Below are 25,803 nucleotides of genomic sequence, written 5' to 3' on the forward strand. Positions count from 1 at the left end.
ACATTGACCTTCCTCTCCTATTTCCCCCTCTCTATCCTGAGAGCTGTTCCACATAAGCTTGGAGAAAGGTTGGCAAAACAAAATTCTTACAATATATTACAAGATCAACTGTAAGATATTTAAATCAAAAGTATCAATCCAGCATGATTCACTCTTCCTCACCTTTTCCTGGCAAATTAGCAGTGGAGAACAGCACTGCTGCACAACAGTGACCACCACCATCAGTGACTGATCATTACACTAATGCACTGGGGAACCAAACCAGCCCTCCCAACCTCAGTAAATAAGTCAATTGGCAAGAAAGGAATAAAATGCTAGTGAACTCTCCTGGCCATCCATCCATTAGCACTGCCTCTAACTCTGCTATATCAGCAGGGGTTTATTCCAAAAGGAGTGAACGAGGCATTCAGCTGGAATCTCCTACCCTCCGCTGCCTGAGAAATGAGCCAGAGAAGTTAAGGATCCAAAAATACTATTTTCATTCCAAATTAATAATATTGAGATAAAATGTCAGAGACTTGTGATTTCATTACCAGTTTCAAAATTAAGATATGACGCCTGTAATACAAACATTAAATGATACGCTTAGATAAAAATAATTATCTTTAAAATCAGTAATATGCCAACAACTTAATTTCTACTCAGATGATAAAGCTAACAGCTGCTGTTTGTAGTCAAAATTCAACTCTACACAAAGAACATAGGTGGTGGTGGTAGGGGGTATTGTAGGATATTAATCCTGTCCTCTTAGTCAGAGGAAACCCAAAGAAACGTTTGCAGTCTCCAAACCTTTTGTCTACAGGAAGTTGAAACAACACAGAAGCAGGACTTCTCATTCAATGTTTTAAGGCAGTTTGACACCTCCACCCAGATCTACACAAACTACCAAACCATATACACACCAGAGAAATTAAATTCTGCAGTTGTGGGGTTTAACTCCAACTCAGGCCCAAACACAGGAGTTAACACAGGCAAAAAGCATCCTAAAGGTCTTACCTGTTTGGTGATATCATACACTATCACAGCTGCTGCTGAACCTCGGTAGTACATGGGAGCCAAGGAATGAAACTGTTAAAACATAAACCCCCAAAAGAAAGTATCATTAATAAATCAGAATTATCACACGATTTGCCAGGTCAAAGACTCAAAAACTTGCCATGGCAGGACCACCCGCTTTCTTTCATCCCACAAAGAACAGATCTTATCAGTGGTCACTCATCTCTCATTTTCCTTAAACACAAAGAAGCCAGACCTTCTTTATCTCCTGCTGTTCTTCATCCCACTAAATTTACAAAACCAGCACTTACTGGTTCAATGCATCATTTCCACTACAGAGCACGGACTCTGAGGACAAGTTTTGACAGGAAAATCACCTACATAGGGGCATAGGGGACGCCTTTCCTGGAAAACCTTTCTTTATAGATCTAAGCAATGACTGGATTCAGATTGGGTTTGAATTTTATAAAAAATTGCAAATGACTTTGATAAAATTAACTTTTCAGAAAAATCTGAACTCCTGTCTTGTTTACCTATCCTATACTATGATAGATATTTCAAAAAACATGGATTCTTGCTGTTATTCTTCAGCTTTTTGTTCCAAGGAAAACATTTTTGGAGGAAAAAACCAAGAAATAAACATGTTTGTTATAACAACCGAAGAACAGCATAATTTTCGTAATTTACCAATGACTAAGCAGCTGATTTAAAATTTCAGCTTACAATTACAATTAGAGAAAGGAAGTAAAAAAAGTCTTTCTGCTGATTCAACTAAGCTTAGTCTCAATCAAACCAAAAATAGTCTTTCTTGGAAAATGCATTCACTCTCAGTACGCTCACACAGGCATTTTATAATTTTTTGGGGAGGAAGTTACGTGCAAAAGCTGCATATTAAGCTGCAGGTCAGCACCTAAATCAAATACATTATTAGGGCAGGGTCTGAATCTCGCTGCCCAGCAAGCACGCATGGACCCTCGTGTTACACTGCAAACCTCTGCGCATTTACTGGATACATCTTTTTCCCAGAACTGTACCTACTGACTGAGCATTTAGACTTTTAACAGCCTCCACATTTCTTGCTGTTTCACGTGCAACATATCAGGCAATTTATTTGCAGTGCTGGTTCACTTGCCAGTTTGGAAGCTATTTATCACAGATCACGCACACCAGCTCAAGGTCGGCGCTTTCTTTTATAACAGTATGGATGCACAGCAGCAGTGACAGATGGTCAAGTGTGAAGTGTTTTGGGGAGCGAGGCAGGTGGGAGAGCTCATTAATAAGAGAAAACAGCAGGAAAGAGGATGAGAAAAGAAAGAGGAATCAGTCAAGAAGCGTGGTCTGAAGAAATGGGATCAGCCAAGATCCTGAGGGAGCTGGGTAGATGTGTGCTTTCTGGGGTTTCAGTGTGTAGCTTTATTACTTGCATGCTTAACACAATAAATGCTTTCCAGAATTTTTAGGCTCCTAAATCACAACAGAATTTTTCAGTTTCAGAATGGACCTACAACAATCACGTAGACCAATTGCCTGATCAATTCAGGGCTGGCCAAAAGTTAAAGCATCTTGTTAATGGCATTGTCCAAATGCTTCTTAAATATTGACAAGATTGAGGTATCACTTCAGATAACAAGAAGGGCTTTTTCAAGTATGTAACAGCAGAGGAGGTCTAAAGAAAACATTGGACTCATTTGTTTCATGATCACTGTGGCCAAGGCATCCCACCTACTACCACATCCTTTAAGTCCTTCCTAATCACAAATGAGTCTAGGAGGGCATCTTGCCTGGTTGGTTCACTGAACGCCTGCAACCAGAAGTTACCTCCTACAATCGTCTCCTACAAACTTTCAAGACCTTCTCCTCAACATAAGAGTTGTGTTGAAGTAGCCTGAAAGTCAGAAACCTTAACTGTGGAGGGTACATCTGACCTTTGATGGTGTATGCACAACTCCAGGAAAAAAAACATACATACCCTACACACATGCTGATTTGGTCTTAATCCAGATTACATTTTCATCTAGATTACACAGCATTCATGAATTTACAAAGAGCTCTCTGATAACAGTAATCACACTTCACAGGAGCCATGCAGTTAAACTCACATACTCCAAATTCCTTCAAGACTGGTGCTGAAAGCACACTGAGAATCTGTACAACATCTTGGGAATTTCTCTCCCTTTTCTTCTGACTAGTTGACAAGAACACTTCCCTTAAGAGCTGTTTCACTTAAGAATATTTGCAGTGTTTGGGCCAGAAAGCAAAAATGAAAGTAATTTAAAACAAACAAACAAACAAACAGAACAAAAAAATGCCCTTTGTCATTCTCTTTACAGTCTAATAAACAAACATGACAATACACTACGTCCCAGTCACAAGAAATCACTGTTTTCTTCAAGAAAACAGGAAAAGCATCTTTGCAACACTGAATGAATCAAGAGAGGCTGAAAAATTTTAACTGCATGAGTTTCATGATCTAATGATAGACTCTTAATAAATGTGCTTCATGAACACGAATTTTCCAATATGATACAAGTAATTGTGTTTAATTTTTCTTTTAAATCAGTACCCAAAAGCAAAGTCCTCTTGAACGTTTTTCTGGCCTAATTAATTAGAAAAAGAGAGCCACACCAAATTAATTAAAGGGATACAAAATACTAATCTGCACGTTTTTCACCTGCCAAGGACTAAATGTGGGACAGATGCCCAAAACAAGTGACACACAAAAAAAAGCTCAAAAATAAAATCTCATGGGAATACCTCTGTATTTTATAGCTCAGCATTTCTGTAACCAGTAACTCCCAAGAAAATTGGGAGAAACAGAAGCAGCTTGAGATTTGGCATAAGAACAACTCTATTTGAGAAGGGCCACCTCAAAATGCTCAGGCAGCCACTCCAGGCTCTGCTACACAAACACTCAGATTCCAGCCCCAACTTCCCAGGGAGTCAGCCCCTCCATAACCTGTAGCTAAGAACAGCACTCTGGCATATGTCACCCTTTCCTGCAACCAGCAGCAGGTCACATCCCCTTGGCTTAACAGGAAAACACGGGCCAGAAAGAGATGTCCATCAGCTGCCACCATCACAAATAATCACACTCCTAGTCCATTTCAAAAGCTGATCAATGCTCTGCCTAAAATAATTCGTTTTCTTTTTTCATTATACTGCTCCAGGGATCATATTACTTTGACAATTAATAATATTTTGAATTCTTAATTACTAAATTACTTGTAATTTGCTTGCACCTTGGTTTAGTAAAATTTAGGGATTACTGCTTGCCTTTAGCTGAAGTATTAATATAGGGTGACAAGCTTGCAGATTTAACTTTCTCAGTTTGCTATACCAGGCTCTTCCACTCTGAAGATAATGTAAAAGGGAGAAATCAGAGTCTAATCACCTTTCTTTGTGTCTTCTGCAGCTTCAGTTCATCTTTCCTGACTACTGGTGACCAGGTTTATATGCAGCATTATAGACATCGAACAGCCTTAACTGCACATCCCCTAACACTTTTCTCATGTCTGCATCATACTCAGATGATCATTCTTTAATTGGTGAATACATTCAGAGGTGGCTTTTCTCCTCTGCTTCCCCCTCAAAAAAATTTTAAAACTCGCCGACAATTTTAAGGCATATATTTTTGTTAGAAGCAAAAAATACAGAACCTTGGTACTTACACTACTAAATTTCATCTCAACTGCTTTCCACCTTCTAAGCATTGGAAAAATGTCCCATCTTTGTATGATGAGTAAACTACCATTAGCAGGTCACCTACTGAAGAAATTTAGAAGTTTCATGCCTCCCATCTGGTGTCCACCAAAAATGTTTGCTTATTTGACCAACTGCATCACTCATTAGTCCCATTTTGCTTTTGGAGAAGTTGGTAACAACTGGTGAGGCTGAGGTTGCTAATCCACACAGTGCCATACTCAGGTTGCAGGGGTACATTTTCCAATCCAGCAGCCAGGCTGAAAGGACTACTCAAAATATAAATAAGAAACTTATTTTACCAAAGACATGCCAAAACCCAGAATCAATTACTTCATGCAGAGTTCCAGGACTCTCCTCCTCAGGGATATACAGTGTGCTCCACACCTACAGTCACCTGAATCCTGGTGCAATGCTGGCTGGGCTCAGAGCACCTTCTTCCTTGGGCTCCTCTACCAACACATCCACTTTGCACTTGTGGTTCATCATCTCTGACACTAAGCAAAGAAGTGAGGCCACGGGCACTATGAAATTTTCTCTGAAAGCAGAACCCAAGGGTCCAACTAGAAGCTGCCCAGCCCTTTACAGCTGTAAGCCCCACAGTATAGAGAGCAAATTCAGTCTTACATGGTGGAAATGAAAGCTGAGCATAATCAGAGTTTCTCTCATTGATTCCAGGAGTATTTTGGGATTCTGCAACCCCTCATCTGGCCATTTCAATTCTGAAGTCAATGAAGCTTTGCCCTTGCAAAGGACAGAACAATGGAACCAAGTACCCATTAAGGAATTTACCACCTATTTAAAAGCAGTGTAGTATTTTGCTTTCTGCTTCCTGTGCATCTCATCATGGAGGGGCACATTTGGTTACAGGTAACACTTACCATGTTTCCTCTTTACTAACAGTGAAGAATGGGGAAGAAGGAAAACCATCACATCATACTTGGAACAGAAAACCAAAATAAGGGAACATAGCATAAATCACACCTCAGCTGTAGTAGTGGAAGTCTCTTAACTCTGTCTAATGTAATGCTGATTTAGAAAGCAACACAGAAATAAAAACTACCTCTCCTGCTTGTTTATATACAGCCTGACAAATGCTGCTGAAGACAGTTGGGATTCATTCAATCTGCCAGGCACACCAGGGAACATTAATTCATGTCAGCAGCTCTTTGCACCATCCTGTGGTGCTATATCCCAGGACTGGCATACTGCCGCAGCAGGGCTGCCTCTTCCCAACTCCACAGTCAAGAAGCAAAAAAAGCAAAAGCAAAACCAACAACTATAACCATCACCTAACTCCTATATTTGGTTGCTTTTACTATTCTAGGCTGTAAAGAACATCACCTGCTCTCACTGCAAAAGGATTATAACCCTGCCCATAAGCACCTCTGGAAAGGATAAGGGTGCACAGACTGAGCAGAATCACAGCAGTGCTCAGCAAGTGTTACACACTTTGAATTCAGCTACGATTTTCCTATGCAGTGCCTTCTCAGGCACCTGCAGGTGCACAGCAGCACAAGATTTGCTTCCTAACAGCTGTGATCATTTCACTAAATTTCATTCCCTTTCCTATGAAGCTGCTCTCTGACAACATATGTTGCATCTGAGTGGCCAAGACCAAACCACTTCGTTTCTCTCAAGGTTAGAGATCCTTACTCTTACTCTTTATCTGGGTGCCACTAATGGCAAGGACAGCCACAGCCTCTGGCTCAGCTACTAGCTGTCAGTGTGGGCAGCATCACAGCTCTGCAACTTCCTTCCCCTTCCTATTACACACACTCACACTTTCCCGACTCTTATCTTAAACATATAGAAGGCTATTCCCACACCTCTCCATGTGATTTTGGGTGTCCTGTTTCTCCTGCCCTTGACCCTTCCTGCCAGGCCACTCCCATGAAACCTCTTCAATCCTGTCCCAAAAACCACCTGAAGGACACTTGCCCAAGTCTGGGTAGTTACATGCCCCACTCCTGCCACTTTCAAGGCAGTGGCTGCCAGCAAACAGAAAACTGTGGTGGTGCAGAGAAAAGCAAAGGCAAAACTCGAAAGCATTAAACAGATTATCCTGACACACAAGCTTCTCAAACAGGGAGGGATACAAAATTCCTGACATTCTCAGCTGGCAAAGAGCAAATGGGAAAAATGTTATGCATGAAAGCCACTTTCAGATCCCATTTAGCATTTTAAAACCTTGAGTAGTTTTCCTTACATGATTGCAGGCTGAAATTCCAGTTCTCAGGATTTGCAAGCTGAGTAAATCAGGAAAGACCTATCTGTCTCTGATTTACGGGTATTTTTTGCTAGTTAAATTGAAGATTTTATATATATATATATATACATATATGAAAGAGTGAGCATTTTTTCCAATGGCTAAGAATTCTTCAGCTGAAAAAGGAAAAATCTCAACACTTTTATGTTAACCTTTTAAAAGTATTTTAAATAGGCAGGAAAGAAACTTTTGCAACACCACAGAAGTGACCTGTGCTTAGGCGTTCTGAAGTTTACAGTCGTTAAACAGAGGATGCAGAGGACACCACACCAAAACCATGACTCACCATCAAGCTGCAAGTGGTGCAAGTTTGCTGAAGCTTAAGAAAAAATACATTCAAATGCATCCCTTAAATGATTTACTGTGCTTTATGCTCACTCTGAAAATAGTAAAAATAACAGATTCACTTGCTAGCTCTAATGCTCTAATTGTGCTCTCACACACTGCCAAGTCATCAAGAGGTCCTCACACCACACACAATGAACCACCCTCACTCTGACTGAGCTGTGGGAGACCATCAGAGCCACATTTATAACACCACAGAGCAAAATTCAGGCTGTGTTTTGCCTGCAGAAATAATTCAAGTCATTGATGGATGGTGTTGTGACACGGTCTCTGAATCACCAGGACAACTACTGCCACTCAGAAAAGAGGGAGCTGTAAAGAGCTGTGGACCTGTCATCAGTCAGTCTTTTCCTGGAAATGGAGAGTTAAAAAACAAAAAAATAAAAAGGCTCACAACTCAGGATAATTCCTATCGAGCTTTAAACTGGGCTGAAGTAATTGAGACCTCTTCTATTAAACAAAATTAAAAGCCCCAGAGTTCAACACAGTAAATTTTAAAAGGACAGAAATAAATTTTCCTTCCCTAGAAACAGGACCCTCAGACTCCCTGTTTGCTACAATATTCCTCAGCTGGCAAAATGAAAAGCTGGCAGCCACCCAAGGTATTCAAACAAAACATTGTAATTAAAAGCTACTTAGGGTACCATGAACCAAAATATATGCAAATAAAAACATCATTAACTAACTTGCGAGGAGACTCTTCTTAGGGGAGGGAATCTTTTCTAATAACAACATAATTGTCAGTCCCAAAGTCTGTGGCAACAATTCAAAGCTAATGGGGGAAACGTGAGATAGGAGGGAAAAAAGTGACATTTGGGAAATACTGGTATGGAAGGAAAGTGGCTGTGAAGAAAAAAATGAAGCAAATTTGTTGGATAGCACATCAACACAAAGCAACCAGGTCCACAGAGACCAGTACTTAGGCACAGAAGATAGGGGGATTTTGTGAAGTGTGCTGCCAGTTTGTTTCTTTCTAGTCAAGAAAAAGGGAAAGAAAAAAACAAGATAAAAAGATTAAGAAGCTCTCTCTCCATTTGTAATCATCTACTATGTGAATTTTTCACCACAAGCCACATACCCCTCTCCAGGGTCTCCTCCTAAGAAGTACACTCAGCATTCACTCCCACCAGGGATATGATAGAAAAGCTTTTAATCTCCATTTTCTGCTGCATTGTTGTCACTCTGCAGCATTGACTCCAAGCTAGCAGTTTCCCAGAGAAAAATCATGAACAGGGAAGTGAAAACTCATTAAAAAGGACAAACTCATGAATGAGGACCACAGAAGTGCCACCACTGTTGTTTCCACCTGCCTGCTCTACCATGCTAAAGGTTTGAGCTTAACTTTCATGGCAGCAGACAGACACAGCTGGCACAGCTGGGGAAGCACAGGGCACCCCAGCTCCAGAATAAGCACAAGCCTATGCTTGGCCTTGCATTTAGGAGAGTGAAGCCAAACCAAGGCAATGTTGAAAGAGCAGGAAGTCCCAAACACTGCTCTCAGCACAGACTGACAGAACTGCCAGGCTTCAGCAGTGGAACACAAAGCCTCAACAAAAATTGCAAAGGACAAGGGGAGGACAATTCCCAAAGCAGAAACACCACTCAGAAGTCATTTATTAGTACACTGTGAAAACAGCAACAGGCCCAGAGGATAGGATAGGCTGGAAATGTTGGGTCATCGTTGCTGTTCAGAGGATAATTAGAAAAAATTAACAGGAGGGAGGCATTTGTTCTTGAAAAGCAGATCAGAAGGAGCAACACAAAACAAAGCAACCAAAAACTCCTGATTAAAGTGAGTAAGATATTGAGAAGCATCCTGTGTTTAGCTGTAATGTAAAACAGGAATGTTCTAGGACAGAGAAGGACCTGCACCAGTATGGACCTCACCTTGGGACTTCTCTGCCTCTGTAGCTTGCACTCAACAGCAATAAACTTTGTTTACTATATCACTACACTTTACTAGTCCTAGTGAAGGACTGGGAATACACTGTGCAAACACAGAACAAAAAGATGGTCCCTGGACTAATTTGTGATTACTAATTAAAGAAAACCTTTAATGTGTCTCATCTGCAATAAATTCTAAGCAATCTAACAAAGTTCGTGGTGCTCACTGGTTTCCACAGTTTCACACACACACATACACACAAAAAAAAAAAAAGGAAAGCAGATGTTTGAAAAATGATGAGCTAAAAAAAATGAGAGGAAACACAAGGGACTAGTTGGGAAGGATGGATTTTGTGTCCAAGAGTCAGAGCCCAGTCACAGACTTCCTGCCTCAAATGAGGCCTCATTCTTTTCAGTAAATATGAATATTTCTACTCACCTACTTTAAAAGGGCTTTGAGAGTCCTTGGACTACATAGGCAAATAGTTAGATTTTGATATAAGTATTAATCCAACTGAGTTTTGTTTGCAAAGTGCTAAAAGGAAAAGAAAAACCAAGGAGAGCAGGGCAGTGGAGGGAAAAGAGAAGGAATAAGCAAGGAAGCTGAAACCATAGGAAAGAAAACTGAACTTTTGCTACCTCTTGCAATAATTAGTCAGTTATCAGCTCTAGACCATACAGAAATGGAACAAAGAAGATTCAATGGAAGGAATTAGGCTTCAAATACGGTTTTCAAAGTCCATTTTCCCATGATAAATAACTTACTGAATTGTTATGAGCCAACAGATTTCATCAGAATCCCTTTACCTCATGCTGTGCATTGTAAATAAAAGCACAAGCATTTCCTACAACTAAGAGTAAAAATCTTCTTTGCCCACAATTCACGTACAAGGTATGGAGAATACAGTAGGATGTATCAGGACTGACATCCCAGTCTGTATAAGCATCTCATTTCATCCCAACCTAATGTGAGCATAGCTACAATTTCCTATGAAGAGACATTGTGCCATTTCACAATATTGAAGATGTTCTAGAAGTATACATAGGTTTTTCCATTTTTCTCATATTTCTCAAGACAAATGTGGGCATATATTAAAAGAAACCTTCAGCTCTACAGTCTATTACTGAATACTACTGACATTGAGGCTATTAAAAGTTAAAAAATTATCAACTAGACTTAGATACAGTCAAGATGAACTAACGTCCAAAAATCCATTATGGCTTTTTTTGTTGTTTTGGGTTTTTTTGGTTTGTTGGTTGGTTGTTTTTTTTTGTTTTTTTTGTTTGTTTGTTTGGGGAGGTTTTGTTTGGTTTTTTTGTTTGTTTGTTTGTTTTGTTTATTTTTAAGTCAAAAGAAAAGCTGCTTGATCTGAGCAATTTGCTCCACACACTTGAAAAAAATTAAGACAAAAACCCAAAGTGGTTCAGGTTGCCAGTGGTAATTTTCTAAATAACAACAGCAGACACAAGCCATGTCCATATTCACTGGTCTAATCCAAGACAACCCCTAGGGTCACCACCTAAGCTCAGGCCACCCCCAGCCCATGGGCTGCAAGTCAAAACCTTTCCAGTGCCAATGGGAGCTGCCACACATAAGCCTGATGAAAGCAGAGAGGAACTGGATGTTGCTGGGGCACTGCTCAAGCTGTCTTGGGGAAGGTCACTGACAATTCACACCATGGTTCAGGTTTTTTTAGGTAAGTGGTATGGCCAGCCTGTATCTACATTTTCTCCATTAATGGAAAGGGAACCTACATACTTGGTGCCTGCTGACCACCTGCACTGCAGATTCAGGAGGTTGATACTTACAAAGTCTTCTGATGATGAAAGGTTTAGAAAAAGTACACCAACACATTAAGAGAGATCAGGATATTAAAAGCATTCTGCAAACTAATACTCACCCGTTCCTGACCAGCTGTGTCCCAGATTAGAAATTTATGAAGCTCATTCCCACATGGCACAGTTTTAGTCATGAAGGATGCCCTGAAAATAAGGAAGAAAGAGAAATTTGTAACTTAACTGACACTCTGAATATGTAACCTGTAGACCCTAGTGAGTGCTGCTGGACTAGACAGCATTTAGGGAAAACTCCAAAACCTTGATAAAATACGCACAGAAGTAGAAGTCTCCCTTTTCTCAGATAGGACATATGCTACCTACAGATGTATTTTTTTAAAAGAAGAGAAAAGCCTCTGAAGTTCAGAGGGCATTTGTTCACGGGTCCAGGAACACAAATGCTCCTGCCATTCACATGTGGCTTCTGCTGCTTGTTAGCTCCATCTTCTTGGTGATTCAGACTTGAGAAAGAAGCAACAGACAACATCATGTGCAACGTTTCACTTGAACATATGAGACTGGATCACCAGGGAACAGAAAAGCCACCTGCTGGAGTGCACATGGTAAACAAATGAAAAAAAGTTGTTTTCCCATTCAACTGGGATGAAGAAGTCTTTGTAATTTCTTTTCTTTTCCATAGGAAATGAGATAGGTCTATATTTTCAAAATTTTTTCTTTTAGAAAAGAATGTTACAAATTCATAGGCTTTTTCTGTATTACAGCAGCTCGTTTGAAAGCTGGCAGGAGAGAGTGCCAAACTCTGGCAGATTTCTATTTTCCCCATCCTATCTGGGTCCTGATGAACCATTTTTGTTGTGGTAACATTTTTTCTGGCTCATAAAGATGCATTTGATACAATGCATGGTCGTTACAAAAGCACTGAATGACATCAAATGACATATGACTGAACAAAACATTTCCTGAGAATCATATACCAGAGTTCTCCTCTACAGCCATCTGCAAATTGCTTGAATTTAACAATGCTGAATTGCTTATGAAAATAATAACTAAGAAAAAAAAAATGGGCAGCATTTCTCTGGTTGTTTTCAGGGTACGTTCTCTCAGTTGTCACTCTCCTTCTCAAACCAATAAGCAACACTTCACAGCTTCAAAAATAGGAACTTTATAGATCCACAGTGGCTACTGTTGATTGCAAGGATTATATATTTAAAATAGTTGAATAATTTGGAAGGAAAAAACTCTTATCTGTGCAGACAAATAATACCACCAGTGAGAAGCTAGCCTTCACATTTTAATCTCCCAATGGAAAAAAAAATCCCTCTAGTTTTCATAATTATGATAACAGAGGAAAATTCTTTTCCAAATTGAGCAGAAGGCATTTACTTAGCAACAACAGTTACTTGGGGAAAAAGGCTGCTAACGGTTTACAAGTAAAAAAAAAAACAAAAAAACCACTCAAGTTGCCATCAATTCCTTCACTGCAAAAAGTGGCCTTTAGCCAGTAATTTTATTCATTACATGCTTCCTTTCTCTCTGTCCATTTTACTCTGTTCATCTCACTCAGGAATCCAAAATTGTCCTGGAACTTCTATGTGCGGTTTCCAGCTGAGATTCCTCCATGCCTTGAAAGGCAGAGCTTCAGAAGGTACCATCCACCCCTCTGAACAACACACAGCAGTCAATACCAATCCTTCACAGACAACTTAAAACACCTCTGACACACATGCCAGATCAGCCCTTTCCCCCCAGATTACTCCTTTCTGTACATTCCATAATAGCTTCCTTTCCCATAAGAGATCTTTCCCAAAAGATAACTTTAAAAATTTTCCAGGTCACACTAGACTTGAAAGATCTGTCCTAAAGATATTAAAAGAAAAAAAAAAACTGAATTAAGATCTACTACAGGACTATTAGGATTCTGGTGGTCTGATACATGGAAGCTTAGTAGTTTTTAAAGAAGCTATATAAATTAATTATACTTAGATAAATTGCATTGTTCCTATTTTAAGAAAGGACAATGTGACACATCCTAAATTTAGACAAAAGCACATCCGTATGGGGAAACAGACACTGTCCATGTTCCAGCCCAGACTATCAGGACACTCAAGAAAGGTACTTTAAGGGCTTCCCATGGTCTTGCTGCCATTACTCAGTTATGGGATGACCTGATCATTGTGCAGATCACAGCCTCTTGGGTTGTGGGGTTTTGGTTTTTGTCACTCGAGAGCTTCCCACTTTAGACTGTTTTGGCTGTAGGACCTCAGGACTTAAATCACTCAAGGGTCAGATTTGAAACCTCACTGACCAGTGAAAACCAAAGTAATATTAAATGTGGTACTTACCCAATAGTAGGACTAATATTATGATCAAAGTGGTCCTGGACAAACCGACAAACGATGCTTGATTTCCCAACCCCAGTATCCTGAAAGTCAAAGAAAGTATGACAATGAGTCATTAAGTCATGTCCAGGAGATATCAATAGATGTCAATACCTCACTTGATATGTTTTCAGGAATTAATATTTGACTCTATCTTCTTGTCCTGTGTCAAGCGGAGTACATTGCACTTTGAAGAAGAAAAGTCAGGATATAGTTTATCCTTTTCAAACATCAGCCCTGTGAGTGAATCTCCCTGGCCCTCTTCCCAGGAATCCCTTCTCTCCAAGCCCTCTATTTTATTGGGTGGATTTTATACTCCTGTTGCAAGGACTGCAGTCCATCCAGCATAGCCATTCACTTGTACAAGCAAGCCCCGTGCTTTCCAACACAGGGTGCATCACACAGCAGAGCCAGAGAAACAATTTCATTCAGGCCTGTTGCACGGCCAGCCCAAGCAAGCTTCCAAAACAGACTAATAACTCCAGCATTTTAGCACTCTGACAGCACTGCCTTTGTGAAAATAACCTTTTCATGGCAAGATAAACTAGCCTGCTTAGTGGAAACTTTGCAGAGGCTTCGGGTGGTTTTGAAAAGGTAGGAATCCAAAGATCTGGATCCCCAAAAATGTGCAGCTTTCCCTGTGCATTCCATGTAAGAGGTCTGCAGTGCATTACTTTAAAGGCAACACAGCTTACTTTCTACACTGCAACATAGCAGGCTGATTCCATTTGCAGGAATAGTCTTTTTTTTCTTTTAACATACCCAATCAGTTGGAAAAATTAACAGCAGTACAATACTGGAATAAAATTCAAAATAACCTGAAGGGGCAGGAGAAAACTTGAAATTATGCAGAAATATTATTTAGGCATTTAAGATATAAACAACTTCCCTAAAATGCAACATTTTTCAGTCTGTCTGTTTTTGCCCAAAGCCTTGGATGGTAGGTAGAACTTAAATTATACAGGGAATTATCAGGGAGGAGGAATAACATTATCGCTATGTCTTCCACAGAATTGCAAAGAGCCTCCTTAGAGACAAAAAGGATGCCAGGAAATCAATACTGACCTTTCCAAGACATTAACAATGACAGCCCAGGGTCCAATCTAACTCATTAAGCAGTCAATGGAAAGTTTTCTATTAATTTCATTGAAGTGATTGCAGAACTACCAGATTGTACCTGGTAGCTCCATTTGTATCCATATTTTAAGATGACTAATTTACACAACACTCTTAAAAAATGTCAAGATAAGACAATAGTTTTTTAACAGCAAGACATACATAACTATATATTAAAAAAGAGAAAAGCAGCTTTTGCCCACACATAGCTACATACTAAAAATAGCACTTCTGTCTCTCCTATAATCAATTTTGCAATATGTTATCTTCTTTTTGAGTAAGAAAGAAAAAGAATGACTGTATTTACATTTCCTTTCACCATGCTTACATGAAACTGTATTGTCACGCCAGTCTTTATAGACAGCACTTATTAGAAAACCATCATTTAAACTCTCATATTTAATTCAAAGCTGTCCTTAGTCAGCTTAAAAGCCATAATAAATGCTCATGTTACACAGACAGTTGTTTATCTACTCTGTTCAATCAATAGGAAAAAAAGATCAAAGAGAAGAGCAGTGTTTAAAAACAGCCCTGTAGCCTTTGATCAATGGCAGTAACATATCCTGTAACTATTCCTAAATTTTGCCTTCATTATCGATTCCAGCTGATATTGCTGTATAATTACTACACCAGGATGGCAGAACACGCTAAAAAAAGATAAAATTTAAAAAAACCTTCTGCCCTGAAATTGAGGATATAATTATTTTCCCAGATTTTAAAGGGTGCAGAGAAACTAGAATTACCACCCACTGGTTGCAAGGAATTACATTTCCCTCTTGTGGGGACAGAGTTTCTGCCACCGTGTTCGAAACTAGACATTGACTCTGGTGACCCGATGATGATGCTTCAGTTTCATTTGCTTCCTCCAGCTCCCCTGACGGGTCACTCAGAATGGCAGCTGCAATTACAAGAGGAGCCAGGGTCACTGGCAGGGACGTGACATCCACAAGCACGGATTAAAGCTTAGCTCATTTTCCTGGAACCTCTTCATCTTTCAGTTCGTGGCCCTTACTAATGCTTCATGATAACGTTAAAAGGACCTTTCAAAGTTTCTATTGCTTTCACATCCCACAATGAGCACAGTTAAACTTAAGCGTATGCCAGGCACACCAACAGCCCTCCAGAAGCTTAAAGGCATTCTCACACTTTGCTCCTGGGATTGTTTGCACAACTAAGAGGACTCAATATCCCCCTCGAGTAACTGGAGTGAAACCAAAGGACTTGGACCACAAGTGAACCTGTTTCTAGGACGAGCACTGCTGTAGCCAGTGGCTGGTGCTTTCCAGGAGCAGGCATTTTATTGCACCGGGGGGTTTAGTTGAAACAAGCACTCCCAGCTTCCTTTTTGTTGCCTGGAGGATGCAAACCACCATCTACCAGAGTATAATTAGAGCACAGAGGGGAAGGAAGTAAAAGAGAAAAAGTTTCCTACTTAAGGGCAGTGATTATGATTCCATCATGGGATTTAACACTACTTAGACAGTGTTCAGTCCACTTTACTGAAAACTGTACTGACAGCCAACAATCAAGATATTCACCTGCCTGAAAGCAAAGCAAATCATGGCATATGAACATTATACAACAACTTGAAAACAGCTAATGAGACCTGAATTTCTACTGAAAACAGTGAACTATCTTTCACATGTCTCACAAAAAGCAAGAAAAGCAGAGTTGTTGCTTCAAAGAAGTAGAAAAGCATTTGCTTCTCAGCAATGCATTAAAATTAAACCTCCTTGCTAAGGCTGTATAAGCCTTTCCTGCAACCATCTGCTTTGTACTTTACTATATGGTCTTCCTCTACATAAACCTATTTTTCTAATGTCTGATGGGGAGGATCTCCCTTGTTTTGTTCTTTTTTCTTCAAAGGATTATAGCAGATTTATTAAGCCACATGCTTGGGTAACATTCAGACATACAGAAGATTTATTTTTCCAATTCTCAAAGTTCTGCTATTATATCCTCTAATCTGTTCTTCTGTTTTGTTTTACTGATGTTGGTGTACATATGAAATCAAACACGCACAAAGGTGTAACATCTTGGCTTATGGAAAAGGTCACAGTGGCACTGAGCAGAGTGGATTGGACAAATTTCAGAAACTGAGAACACGCCCTCAGGAGTTATGTTGCACTTCAAGGAACAGATCCTGCAATTCTTCAGGAAAAATCCTCATTCACAGGAAATCCAAGGGCTTCAGTTCTACAGTCATTGACTCATCACGATCAAGAGCATGCCAATCCAGGAAAGCAGTGGCAAGAAATTAATAAATATAAAATAATTATTGCGAATCAAGGTGTTCACAAATCACTGAAGGAGCCAACTACACGTTTCCCTTTATTCCATCTCTTCTTTATAAGCCTCCTAGCACACTTACAAAATATCAGTTATAAACCACATTGTAACAAGATAAACAAAGTGGGTGGGGTAGGGAGGAAGGAAAGAAGCAGTATTGTAATTCACAGTAAGCGAGCCACTATCCGTTTGCCAGAATAAATAGCTACAACTTCAGAATCCCCCTGGTCAGCAAAATGGATTCAAAAATCTGAAACTATATCAGATGTTTCTGATAAATAGAAGGTACCGACGCAAGTATGACTAATTCCAGATTTTTAGCCTTTAACCCCAAAACACACATTCTCCGTTCTTCCAAAATCCCTTACCAGCAGATTTAGGTGTGAAGATTTTAAGAGCACCAGATATGGAGAGCAGAATGCCACAGAAAGCAGTGCTTCCACCCACACTCCTGCTCCCGGGGAACCACCCCACTTGGCTCTCCTCAGCTCTCATTACTGTAAAGGAGATGAGACTGTATTTCAAGCTAGCAGCATTACAGGATGCTGGCAACTCATTTGCAGGCAAACAACAACTGAGCTGCTGACTTCTTCTGGCTGATTTGCAGCAGCTTAAGGGAGATTAAAAAAATAAAGCAGAAAAAAAATGTGAGCAATATATTAAAAATGAAAACCATTTTCCCATTACAAACAGGCATTTGGTATATTCTTCTGACTGTTGTTCCAAACACATTTATCCCAGCAGAAAAAGCTAATGCAGAAAAATTCAGTTCTTTAATTTAAATCTGGATGTCTCGTTTATATCTTTGCACATAGGGTCTGGTCCTCCAAGCACTTTTCCAAATTGGAGGGAGCTATAGCACCCTGTAAACACATCTCTGATTAGGTGGTTAGTCTGTAGCCTTGATATTATTACAACTTTTAACAGACTCAGGGTCAAGCCCTTTTGTGCTGAGTTAACTAATCTCTTCATGTAATTTTTTTTTAAACCTGAAATGGAATAAATATTGGATTCACAATAAAATCCACACACATCATGACTGATGACTAAACAGCAGCCCTATAATCATGCACACTGCTGCAAGAGCTTTTTTAGTCTTGACTATGCAGAGTCTTTCTCTGCTATGTTAACATACAGGGCTTCCTAAGCATGTGTAAAATCAGATAAACCATACAAAAATCCTTTATGGCTCTAGGATTTTGAAAATACAAACAAAAGAACACTAGACAGCACCTCACACGAGGAAATGGCACCGTAACAATGAACATACTGAAGAAACTGCCTTCTATCCTTCCACTTGCAAAGTAAGGAAAAAAAAGAACATCTGGCCTGTAACCACCACAGATCTCATGACTAACTTCCCATTTCAGCTTTAGAGGAAGGTTGAGATACCCTGGAGACAGGCACCACAAAAATCTGCATTAAGAAGCAATGGAGAACTGACCTCTATATAAATAGGCATCCTACACACAGCTCATTTGGAAGGAAGTTTTCTCATCAGCTTGGACAAAGCTAGGATTCAATCAAATTTACAATCTGAATTTTAAAAAATGCCTAAAAATTAAAAATGCCTATCCCTTCAAAACATTCCTCACAATAGCTAAGAGTCACTGAGACATCAGCTACAGACAGGTCTCATTGAATCTGACAGGGTTTAACATGAGTCAGTCTTACACATCACAAGAAGAACGAGCCCTAGCAACCTGGACGGTATTAATACTAATTGCTCAAAAATCCACACACAAAGAAGATGTTATTTCAGCAATAATATGAGAATCATTTCGACCTGACAAGTCTTTATCCTTTCCCACAAGCCAGAAACTGATCCCATAGCTCATGTGGCTTCAAATTCAGCAGGACTTCCCCCCCACCTCACAGCAGGAAGGCATCTGCTCCTCAGAGCCCATTTGTGCCAGGCTCCCCAAAAGCTGAGCTGGCAACCACCCTAACTTGAGCAAAGGCACTACAAGCATTTGCTGGCTGAGGATCCCTGATCAAGAGAAAAAGAGCATGACCAATGCAGTCAGGGTTAATTTAGTGTAACCTCCAGGAAGTCTCCCCAGGCAAAGCTTTTTCATCAGGCATAGAGCTGGAATTACAAAGCTGCTCACACTGATGGAACTCAGGGTTTCAGCCAGAGAGCAGTACCAGAGCCTACCAGCAAGCTGCTTTGAAGCTTTCTCCAGACAGGTTAACATCAAGAAGTGCAATTAAGTGCATGCACCAGAAACATCTGTGGTCCAATTTGTCTCTACCATCTTTTGGGGTTTTTTTTGTTGTTTTTTTGTTTTGTTGTTTTTTTGGGGTTTTTTTTGTCAGACAGAAAGGCTTCATGAAACACAGAACTGGGGTGCAGTCAAAAGAGCTGTCCTACTCTCCTGGAAGAGGATCTGCTCAGAAAGGAAGCTGACTGCTCGACTGCTCCTCATTGTTAAGAGAAGCAACAATTCCTGGCTCCCTGTCCCTGTTACATATTCACACCACCAGATACTCTTGGCTGATTCATTCCTAACTGAAAAATAACAGAGGAGCCAGTTTAAGCTCAAGATTTCCCAAGTTAAATTCCACTTTTTTCTAACACTGATTTGATTCCTGCCAGTGCTAGTGCAGAGAGGAAGGAGAGGTCATTGTCTTGCTCAGAGCAGAGCTTTCACTGTTGAAGCATTAGAGATGTACAGATGAAAACACTTGCATTAGTATGAAGTTACCAAAAGGAGAAAACTGTCCTTTATTATTTGGTATTTTATATCCCAAAAACAGGCATTGAAAACCTTAGCAACTAGCCAGGCAAATCTGAGGTAGAAAGAGAGAATTTAAACTTTAGGGCAAGAAAAATAATCAATGAGTCACAGAAAAAATACCAATGCAGAGAGACCATTCATTCCAGTAGCTCTGTAAAGCACAGCTGGTTTTGACTTGGCAAATCAGCTTCTGCACATTTAAACAGCTCTTCTTTCCACTGTCAGAATTGGCCACGCTTTCATTTTTGATTTACAGTTGAATCACCCTGGCCCATTCCCATTACCCTCAGCAGGACTTTGATGGAATCTGAAAATTCACAGCAGTGTAATCACATCTCAGAGCTGCTAAATGGTTTGCATTTCATTAGCTATCATCAAACAAATTGCAAGGCCTGTGCTGTAAAGTATCGCTGGGCTTCAGCAGAAATATAAGCTCAGCTCTGGTCAAGCCGGGTGTCCAAGAGGAATGTCACTCCTTGGGCAAGGTCTGGCATGCAGCACTGAGATACCCAACCTACATCTTGAATGCTTCCAGGGTTGCCAGCTCTTAACCCAAAGGCACATGACATGGTAAGGCTGAGTACAGGATTATGGCTGTCTTTTAAATTCCAGTGGAGGTTAAAAAGCAACAAGCTGAAAAATAAATGAAAGCTTTGCAATTTGCAGCCTGCTTTAGTCCTCTATGCCTGCCTTTAACATTTTAATCATTACTCAGATGATCAAATGCAGGTAGCATTGCAATACTTTCCATGTCTTACTAATCCAGTTACAGCTGCTCTGGAAGGCTGTGACAGGCAGCTTGAAGAGCATCTGAAACTGCCTTTGGATTTTTATCAACTGTATGAACATAGAAGGAAGAGTTATGCACAACAGATTCCTGATCGCAGTTTCCAAGGGCAGTATTTTAATCCAAGAATTACTCTACCCAATAAACTTTTTGCTAACCTCCAGCACATCCTTTGCCCTTCCCTGTGTCTGGGTATCACTTTCAGTTGTTCTGAAAACACTGCTGAAAAGAGAAGTACCTTGCAGGAGATCGAGGTTCAGAGACACCCCTGGGACTGAATTGAATCTGCCAAGTGTCAGGCTTGCCCCAGGGAAGATGAAGCCATGCACTGCAGAGTGGTGTTTAGGAAGAAGTGCAAAAATCTTCCTGCCTTTATTCAGTTTTTCCATCTGCAAGATGTATCAAGTGAGCAAAGCTATCACTGCATAACTGCACAGATGAAAATGCAAGAGCAGCTCTTAGACTCACACACTGGCTCTCAGCTGCTTCACCAACATAAAACTGCCTGAGGCTTCAGCCTGAACCAAAGGGATGCGGGTACAGATGCTCTGAAGCCTCACTTCTGCAGTCAAAATATACACATATAATTCAGGATACTAATGATTTCTGTAAATTCCAAACGAAAATTTTGTGGCCTTATACCACCAGTGATCTCTAAGGAATTTCTGCAAAGATCTGGGAGATACTCATCTGCAAAGTAAATTTTTGAAAGGGAAGAACTAGGACCAGAGTTGGCTCCCAGCAGTGTCATTTTGCAATTATGCACTGTCCTGAGTGAAGGGTACTTGCCAAATGAACAACACTCATACTGAATATTGGAACCCAGCTGCCCACAATCCCAGCAAAAACACATGGATCTCACTGCAACTCTATTTTGAGAGGGAGGATGGCCACCACTGGCCTTCTCTGGTGGGTTTACCCTGGCTGGATTCTGCATTGTGTCACTTTAGTAGGAACCACCATAGCTCTTCTGGTCATCTGTCCTTGTGTGAACTTTACACAAACACCCCTATTTGCATTTCCCTTTGTTGCATTCCCTTCTTTAAACTCATAGTACATGGTAGCAAAGGTATCTTTTAAGTCAGTTGGTACATTATTCCCACTAAGTTAGGATGACTTATGCCAACTCCCACACAGTAAAAAACCCAACACATCATTTCTAGTTGCTTTCAGGCCAACATTGCTGTTGCAGAGAACAAATTAGCTACAGAATCAGACTTTTTCCTCTAGAGCACATTAGAATTATATTAATTCCCTCTACACGTTAAAGTGCAGCACTTGTTCTACCCACAATCGGGTCAGTCCTGTTATACCAGAATGCAATCCTTCCTCCTGGTGCTGCAAGGACTGCATTTAGCACAGGAATTCTTGGCTCTATTGTTCTCACCTCACTAGCTGTTATATGAAAATAGTTACTTGATTTTACCTTGTAACAGCATTATGGGACTGTAAAACAGTGATAATAAAGCATTCAGACAGTATAGAAACAAAGAGCTATTTAAGTGCTTTAAGAGCTAGTCAAGCACTGAGTTTATTTGTTTGGTATTTATATACATCTTCAATACCACCCGTATATTTCTACTGGCTGTTTTAAAACAGAAAAATATTTACCAGTCAGGGCTTAATGTATCTGGCCTCCTGTGGTGGGCTGATGCTGCCTGGAAACCAGGTGCTCACCAAAGCCATCCTATCACTCCCCTCCTCAGCTGGGCAGGGGAGAAAAAATGTAACAAAAAACCTGTGGGTTGAAATAAGGACAGGGAGAGATCATTCATCAACTACTGCCATGGGCAAAATAGACTCAAAATGGGGAAATTATTTTAATTTATTGCCAATCAAATCAAAGTAAGATGATGAAAAATAAAAATTAAATTTTAAAACACCTCCCCCACACCCTTCCCTTCTTCCCAAGCTTAACTTTACTCCCATTTTCTCTACCAGCTCCTCACTAGAGCATTGTCTCTGTCTCTCACTCCTCCTCAGGGGGAAGACTCCTCACATTCTTCCCCTGCTCACACGTGAGTCCTTCCCATGGGGTGCAGTCCTTCAGGCACAGATCCAGTGTGGGTCCTCCATGAAGTCATAAGTTGGGCCAACAAAGTTATTCCAGTGTGGGCTCCTCTTTTCATGGGTCCACAGGTTCTGGCAGGAGCCTGCTCCTACACAGATTTTCCATGCAGTCACAGTTTCCTTCAGGCATCCACCTTTACCAAAATGGTCCCCTCCACAGGCTGCAGGAGGACCTCTGCTCCATCCACCATGGACCTCCATGGGCTGAAGGGGCACAGCTGCCTCACCATGGCCTGCACCCAGACTCCAGGGGAATCTCTGCTCTGGAGCCTGGAGCACCTCATCCCTCTCCTTCTCCACTGACCCTGGTGTCTGCAGGGTTGTTGCTCTCATATTCTTTCTTCTTCCTCTGTCTGCAATCTGCTCTTGTGCAGTAGTTTTTTTCCATTTCTTAGCCACGTTATCCCACAGTCACTATCACTGATGGGCTCAGCCTTGGCCAGTGGTGGTTTCACCCTGGAGCCAGCTGGCATTGGCTCTGTAGGATATGGGAAGCTTCTGCCCGCTTCTCACAGAAGCCACCCCTGCATCCCCCCTGCTACCAAAATCTTGCCATGGAAACCCAACACATCTCTGAACAGAAAACATCATCTGATCCCTTTTCTTGGTTTGTTTTCCTTCAGTCCACATCCATTTGAAAAACATGTACAGTGAGGGACCATCTGCTTCACTTCAGAGCTGAAGGGAGTCTACAGCCCTGTCCACTTCTGTTCCCAACCAGTTCCCAAAGCCCAAATGCCTGCTGCCTCACCAGTTTTGGCATCCTTACTAGTGTGATTATTCAGCATATGGTTTCCTTCCACACACATCCTGCACACATCCTCCTATGGAATTAAACTCAGGCCTGCATAGCTGCTCCAGTATCTGCCATACCTGAAGCCAGAGAATGCAGTCCTACAGGTCCTGGTGACCTGTAGGCTTCTTTAGACTTAGCAAGTTTCTTCATAGTCACAGGCCCCTTGCTCTCCACAAGATCCCAGTAATCTTTCAGAGACAACAAAAATCCTCTAATGCCCAAGTTTCAAATACACTTTCTTTAATATTTTGCTGTATTCTTTTCTCTTTTATAGACAAAAAAGTATTTTCATCCCTCCCTCACTCACAGACCGCACTATTAATTACAATCTCTTCAACTATCTACTTTTGTCTAAGACATACCCAAAGACCACAAGCAACATCAAACTATAAAGTACAAAATCAAGTATTGATGGCCAAAAGCACTTTGTCATCCTACCAAGGCAATGCACCTGGCCGGAGATAAGAGAGACTGAAGAGCAGCTAATGTCTGTATCATAGCTAATGCTAGCAACAAATTCACTTTGCCAGAGACATTGATATATCAGTGCATGTAATATTATATAAAATCCAAATCTTTCCTAGAGTGTTTCCAAGATAATTTGCATTATTCTGCTATCATCGTTAGGGCTCCAATCCCAAGGTCTTCATGCTGTGTTGATGGCATGGAGAATCATAGCTGCAGCCTTAAGAATCACAGAATCATAAAAAGGGGCCTTAAAGATCATCTACCTCCAACCCTTCTACAAGGGGCAGGGACATCTTTCAATAGAACGGGCTGCCCAATGCACCATCCAGCCTGGCCTTCAACACTTTCAAAGGATGGGGCATCTACAACTCTGGACAACCTGTTCCAGTGCCTCACCACCCACACAAAACTTCCTCCTAATATCTAATCCAAACCTACTATCTTTTTGTTTGAATCTATTAATCCATTCATCCTTGTCCTGTCACTTACACATTGTAAAAAGTCCCTCTCCATCTTTCTTGTAGGCTCCTTTCAGGTATTGGAAGGCTGCAACTAGGTCACCCTGAAGCCTTCTCATCTCTTGCCTGAACAATTCCAATTCTCTCAGCCTTCTGTTGTATAAGAGATGCCCCATCCCTCTAATCATCTTGGTGGCCTCCCCTGGACTCACTCCAACAGGTCCATGTCCTGTGCTGGACCCCAGAGCTGGATGCAGCACTGCAGGTGGGGTCTCACCAGAGCAGAGGGGCAGAATCCCCTCCCCGCTGGCCACACTGCTTTGGATGCAGCCCAGAATGCATTTGACTTTCTGGGCTGCAAGCTCACACTGACAGCTCATGCCCAGCTTCTTATCCAGCAGAATCCCCAGGTCCTTCTCAGCAGGGCTGCTCCCAATCTGGTCATGCCCCAGCCTGGAGTGATACTCATTGCCCCAGCACAGTGTTCCACGTGTCTGCTGCACATTCACTCTTCCAGGACTTACAAATCATGCTGCTCTTCCACAACCTGCCAACTCCTTTGTCTATGAAGCTGGCACAGGAATATAAAGCCATCTTTATTTATGAGAAAGGGGGCTGTGGAGGGAAAGAACAGAGTTATTCTTCAGGAATAAAATTAACACTGCAGCCAACCTACCTCTGCGTCACAATTTTTAGAGGACACCTGCTCTGGTCAAGAAAACAACCAACCAGCCAAAAGCTAACCCAAATCCATATTCCAATTCGACTATTTATGCTTAATCACTGCATGTTATCATACTACAAAGTGCAAGCTAACCACAGCCATGAGTGTGGACAGCAAAGACAACAGCCTTTGATTGTTGCTAACATTATTTAGAGACTGCTTCCCCACATCAAATTTCCAGCTAATTCTGTGTCTTTTTCTTACACTCTTTGCACACAAGTTATCAAATTCAGAACAGCAGATGAACTGCCAAGAGAAATGGAGGATTTTAAATTGAAATCAAAGAGCAGAATCTCAATTTCTTATGCCCTTGACAGCATGTGGTATAGGCGGCTGTGGAGAGAGAATTGCTTAGCCTGGTGAAAAAGAAGGAACTCGGTGTTTATTTGCATTCCTTCAGCTGAAATTGTGGCTTTTGGGGGCATTGGCTATTCATTTAAGATACTCAACTCCACGTTTTGAACTGCCTCTACTAATTTCAAGTAGGAGCATGAACTCTATAAAAACCCGCTGCAAATAAGGTGATATCAATCTGGCTGGCTAATAAGACGAGAGGATGAAAGGAGAAAGAAGAGGAGCACCTTTGAGGGGTCACACACACACAAATCTCCTTTGGACTAGCAGCACATGCCAATGAACAAACAAAAATCCCTCCTACTGGATTGCATGGGGAAGCCAATAGTACAAAGCTGAGGATATCCTTAGTGAGACTTGCTAATCTTCACACTACAGTGAAGCAGCTTTTGAGTACAACAGGGTGGTCACAAACTGTGCAGAGCAGTCCAGCCTTTGGGGGGACCCCATTGTCAAACAAGGCACTGGCTGATTAAGTCACGAGAAGCAACTTTGCGTCAATAAAGCTGAGTTAAGACTGAACCCGTGGCAAGAAACAAGACCCCTCGCACTACCTGAGACAGCTGCCCACCAAAGAAAGCTCCATCCCAAAACCAGACAGCACCGAACCCTTCTGCAAGGGCTGGGCTGCC

General features: G+C 41.1%; 1 protein-coding gene across 2 annotated transcripts in view; it reads right to left on the reverse strand.

The window, feature by feature from the left end:
• RAB31 (RAB31, member RAS oncogene family) overlaps positions 1-25,803 on the reverse strand; it is a 60,586-nt gene that overhangs the window by 20,455 nt on the left and 14,328 nt on the right. The window contains exons 1-4 of one of the 2 annotated variants that reach the window (XM_088173124.1): positions 15,235-15,377; positions 13,333-13,412; positions 11,095-11,176; positions 997-1,068 (exon numbers count right to left, since the gene is read on the reverse strand). In XM_088173124.1, coding sequence (XP_088029250.1) covers positions 997-1,068; positions 11,095-11,176; positions 13,333-13,412; positions 15,235-15,303 — 303 coding nt within the window. In that variant the 5' untranslated portion in view covers positions 15,304-15,377. Of the gene's footprint in view, positions 1-996; positions 1,069-11,094; positions 11,177-13,332; positions 13,413-15,234; positions 15,378-25,803 lie in introns of those variants that run through there. The other variant, XM_014871205.2, reaches the window with a different exon arrangement.

The sequence above is a fragment of the Sturnus vulgaris genome, chromosome 1 (assembly GCF_052056855.1).
Source record: "Sturnus vulgaris isolate bStuVul1 chromosome 1, bStuVul1.hap1, whole genome shotgun sequence".
NCBI classification, from domain to species: Eukaryota; Metazoa; Chordata; class Aves; order Passeriformes; family Sturnidae; genus Sturnus; species Sturnus vulgaris.